The sequence below is a fragment of the Frankliniella occidentalis genome, unplaced genomic scaffold (genome assembly GCF_000697945.3).
Source record: "Frankliniella occidentalis isolate FOCC.00 unplaced genomic scaffold, Focc_3.1 Scaffold306, whole genome shotgun sequence".
In the NCBI taxonomy this organism is placed as follows: Eukaryota; Metazoa; Arthropoda; class Insecta; order Thysanoptera; family Thripidae; genus Frankliniella; species Frankliniella occidentalis.
Genome location: NW_026267431.1, coordinates 96,593 through 100,555, shown reverse-complemented (window position 1 = coordinate 100,555; position 3,963 = coordinate 96,593). Strand labels below are relative to the sequence as shown.

The 3,963-nt window shown below is 57.8% G+C and overlaps 1 protein-coding gene across 1 annotated transcript; it reads left to right on the top strand.

Moving 5' to 3' along the window:
* Positions 1-299: 299 nt before the first annotated feature.
* LOC113205569 (brain-specific angiogenesis inhibitor 1-associated protein 2) lies at positions 300-3,926 on the top strand (the record flags this gene model as incomplete). Its single annotated transcript, XM_052273840.1, is given in 6 exon segments — positions 300-371; positions 1,758-1,880; positions 1,967-2,032; positions 2,139-2,330; positions 3,309-3,531; positions 3,676-3,926. Coding segments are annotated over 6 exon segments (927 nt in total), but the record flags the coding sequence as incomplete, so codon positions are not given.
* Between the last annotated feature and the right edge of the window lie 37 nt (positions 3,927-3,963).

The following is a 3,963-nucleotide window of genomic DNA, read 5'->3' as shown; positions in this document are numbered from 1 at the left end:
GGCTGGGGTGGGGTGGGGTAGGGGAGTTCAAAGGGACCCACCGCAACGGCAATCCTGTGTACACAACGTACAGCGGGTAGAGCCATGGGCGGGGGGCCAAGGCACTACAGGCAAATACAATACGGAGTGAGCACAGTGCGGAGTGCACTGGCATGGATTGGGCGGGGCGGACGGACCAGCGTCTGCCCCCTCCCCACACACAAACATACACAGAATCTAGTCTCGTTGCCGACCTACCTGTGGCCATACGCGTGATGCTTCTCCTCAAAAGCCGTACCGGTGTCTTTCTCTTGTTGCAGCTCAAGGCTTTCTACGTCGACCTCCTCGTCCCCCTGGAGACCAACCTGGAGAAGGACACGAAGGTGGTGCAGGTGAGTCGAGCAGCTCCAGAAAGCATAGAGCGCTCTGTGCGCAGCATCTCGCTGGAGGAAAGGGGGACAGAGAGAACAAAGCAACACGTTAGAGAAGCCTGCGCTACACGACTGCATCATCGCGGAAAGGAGGGAAAACTCCTGCCTGGAGCGGCCTGGAGGCGCGCCGCGGGTCCTGGTGCTCCTGGAGACGACCGACTTTGAAAGACTCCAGGATGCAGTTAATGGGGCTGAACGCTTGCTGCTGCTGAGCTGCGAGGGGTGGGGCCGGAGGGGGGGGGGGGTGCCCGCTTTGTGAGTTGAGTACGTTTGTCTGGAAGTTAGTTGGGGCGCTTTGTCGTAAACAGGTCGGCGTCGAAGTGCGTGGAGGAGAAGTGTTAGGGGGGGGGGGCAGAAGGTAGTTGCTCAGGAGGGAGGTGGTGGAGAAGGTCAGGGGGAGGTTTGGGTTCCGCGCCAGGGTACTCGAGGGGAGATTCTCCAAAGCGCGCTCGTCGCACTGGCGGGGTGGCCTATCGAACGCCCCAGAGGGGGGAGGGGGTGCTCGGGGTGTGGCGGCGGTGGCTAGGGGGGCACGGGACGGGGTGAGGGTGGCTGCGACAGGTGCAGCTGACGACCAGCCGGCTTGTCCACCACCTCCCCCGTCACCCCTCTTCCCTCGCCAACCCCGTGACCGTTGTCGTGATGGGCGTCCCGATATTGGCCTCTGGTGCGAGCCAACGACAGTCGGTTAATTTTCAGGGGGGAAGGGGGAGGGGTGGGGATACATTTTTTCTTTCACAAGCGCGTCGTAAGAATCAATGAGCGCTAAACACGAAATGAAATAGTAAGTAACATATTTTTTTTAGCATGGGGGAGTAATCATCGGGGCTTTAGCAGGCAGAGCCCGGTGGCTCATGGGACATAGGGGGCGACCAACCCTGCTGGTAGACAGGGACACAAAGGACACTCACCCGAGCCTGCTGCTGCCGCTGCTGGGGGTGTAGGTCTTCCTGTCATTTCTGCTCCCCAGTCCGCCCGACCGTCGGCCCGGTGTCGGTCTGTCCGTCCATCACTGAAGGGCGTCTCGTCTCCATCGGCCACAGGAATATCAACGACGACGACGACCTGGGCGAGGGCGATAGCGACGGGCGTTTGATTAGTTCGACGGGCACAGGAGGGAGGAGGCGGGGGATCTTGTTGTTATTGGGGGCGTCACAAAGGGCCGCTGCGGGTGTCTGAGGGGGCGCCAGGTGGCCGTGCGTGCGAGCGCAGCACGTACCGGGTCTTCATCACGGCCCAGCGCAGCTCTGTCGCAGGCAGAGGCAGGGGGCCCCCAGGGGAGTCATCGGGCCGGGCACGGGCACACATATGACCGTGCGTGCGCGCGCGTTGCGTTACGTGTTCCAGATGGAGCAGAAAAAGTTCAACGCGCAGCACAAGCAGCGGTCCGAGTCGCACAGCAAGGCGGCCGCCCTGAGCCGCAAGCAGCGCAAGAAGAACAAGACCACCCCCAACGACAAGGACCTCAAGGTGGGTGGCACTGCAACTACAGGCCTGCAACAACATTTTAAGGAAAAATTGTTTTAATTACATGTCAATTATCCCATTGTTTTCAGACACTCCAGCGGCTAGAGGAGGAACAGTCAAAGTTGGACGCCTTCCGGGAGCAGAGCCTGAGGACGGTGAGTAGCATCGCGCAATCGCCCGCCCGACAAACGCTCCCTCCTGATCGGTGGTGGGACCCAAGCCTCGTTCTGAAACACGGCCTCGTCCGCGTTTGTTCCGCAGGCGCTGACGCAGGAGCGGCGGCGCTACGGCTTCGTGCTGGAGCGGCAGTGCTCGCTGGCCAAGCACTTCTTGTCGCTGCACACGTGCGGCTCGGCGCTCTTCCAGCAGCGGCTGCCCGACTGGCAGCGCGTGGCGCGCGCCCGAGAGTCGCTGCCCGAGGAGGTCCAGAGGATGTTCTCCTCGCGGATCGGGGTAAGCGAACATTACGGAAAATTCGTCTGAGAGGACATGTGCCTGACTATCAAACTCTGCAGTGACCGGACACCCATCCCATCACAATCAATGAGAGAGTTTTCAAATTACTTTTCTTTTTTTTTGGGGGGGGGGGGGCAAGACGAAACATATGCGGATCACGTAACCTCTGCCTTAATCGCTTTGGAAACAAATTTTAACGATTTCTGGTAACTACATGGTTATAACGACAGACATAAAAGTTAAGGTGGTTCGGTGGTAGCGTAGCAGGTCCAGACGTGTTTACACCTTACCATTCACAGTGGTTTCCGAGGGGGTAAATTCTCAGGGCACGCACATGCTTTAGTCCTGTGTAGCAAAATATAATCATTTTATTTGTTATTCCTGCACAGAGTTTAACGCATTCTCTGCCCATAGATGAATAACACTTGATTTAAAACTTGTGTGGTGCCATAACCCTATCCAGCACCTCAAATTTGAAAACGTTCAAACTCGCAAAATACATACCTTCACAATGAAACTCGATGTTCTCCTGCTAGATACAAAATTTAACTGTTGTTAAATGAACTCCTTTTGTTGGAAAAACAGCATTTTCACAATCATTTCGGTTTATCAACTCACAACCACAGACACCGGTGAGCGAGAGCGCGGTCGCTCCGCGGCGGTATGAGAAACTTAAAAGCGGCGCAGACGGGCAGCTGATGCCACTGGACAAGATCTTATCAAAATATTTGATCGGTTTAATTAGCGCAAAAATGTTAATTTATTCTTTTACATTTACATTGGTGCTCAGTTGTTTTAATCAAAATAGCATGAGAAATAATCAAACTTTGTCTGCAAATCGACAAAGCAGCAGGTGTGATCGGCGAGTTGTTTTGTCGTGCGGGGAATGCCAAAGTTACTCGCTCAGAGTCGCGGTTGTAGGTCCTGCGGTGAGTGAGCGAGGTTTCTCATCTGCTCTCTCTGTGCCTCATGCAGCCGCAGAGCATGTGGGCCGACGACGACTCGTACTGCCGACGCGAGGACGGCTCCATGGCGTCGGCGCTGCGCAAGACGCGCTCCATGGACGCGTCCGCGCTCGACATCCGCTGCCTGAGCGACGCGCCCGAGGACCAGCACCGCGGCACCGACAGCGGCACCCTCAGCAGGGCGCGCTCCGACCTCAACCTGTCCTCGCGGGCGCACTCGCCCATCAACGGAGGTCAGCACCCGATCAGGGATTCGGCCTACTTAAAGGGGATTGATCCCCTTTTTGAGGGGAGGTCCTGGCGAGTCTGCACCTGCGACCTTACCCATTTGTCTGCACTCTGAACTAAGTGAGCTAATCGGTACTTTTCTCTCGCAGACTCGGCGAGCCCCGTGCGGCCGCAGTCGCTGGCCGTGTCCTCGGCGGGCAGGGGCTGGGGGTCGCCGCTGGCGCGCGCGCTCTACGCCTACCTCAGCAGCGGCGAGAACCAGCTCAGCTTCCTGGAGGGCGACATCCTCGCGCTCATGGGCGAGCGCAACAAGGGCTGGCAGTTCGGGGAGAACCTGCGGACGCAGACGAGCGGCTGGTTCCCGCTCGCCTACACCGAGCTCCTCCTCGACGACGTGTAAGTGCACATGTTTAACCTTGATCATCTCCCCCCCCCCC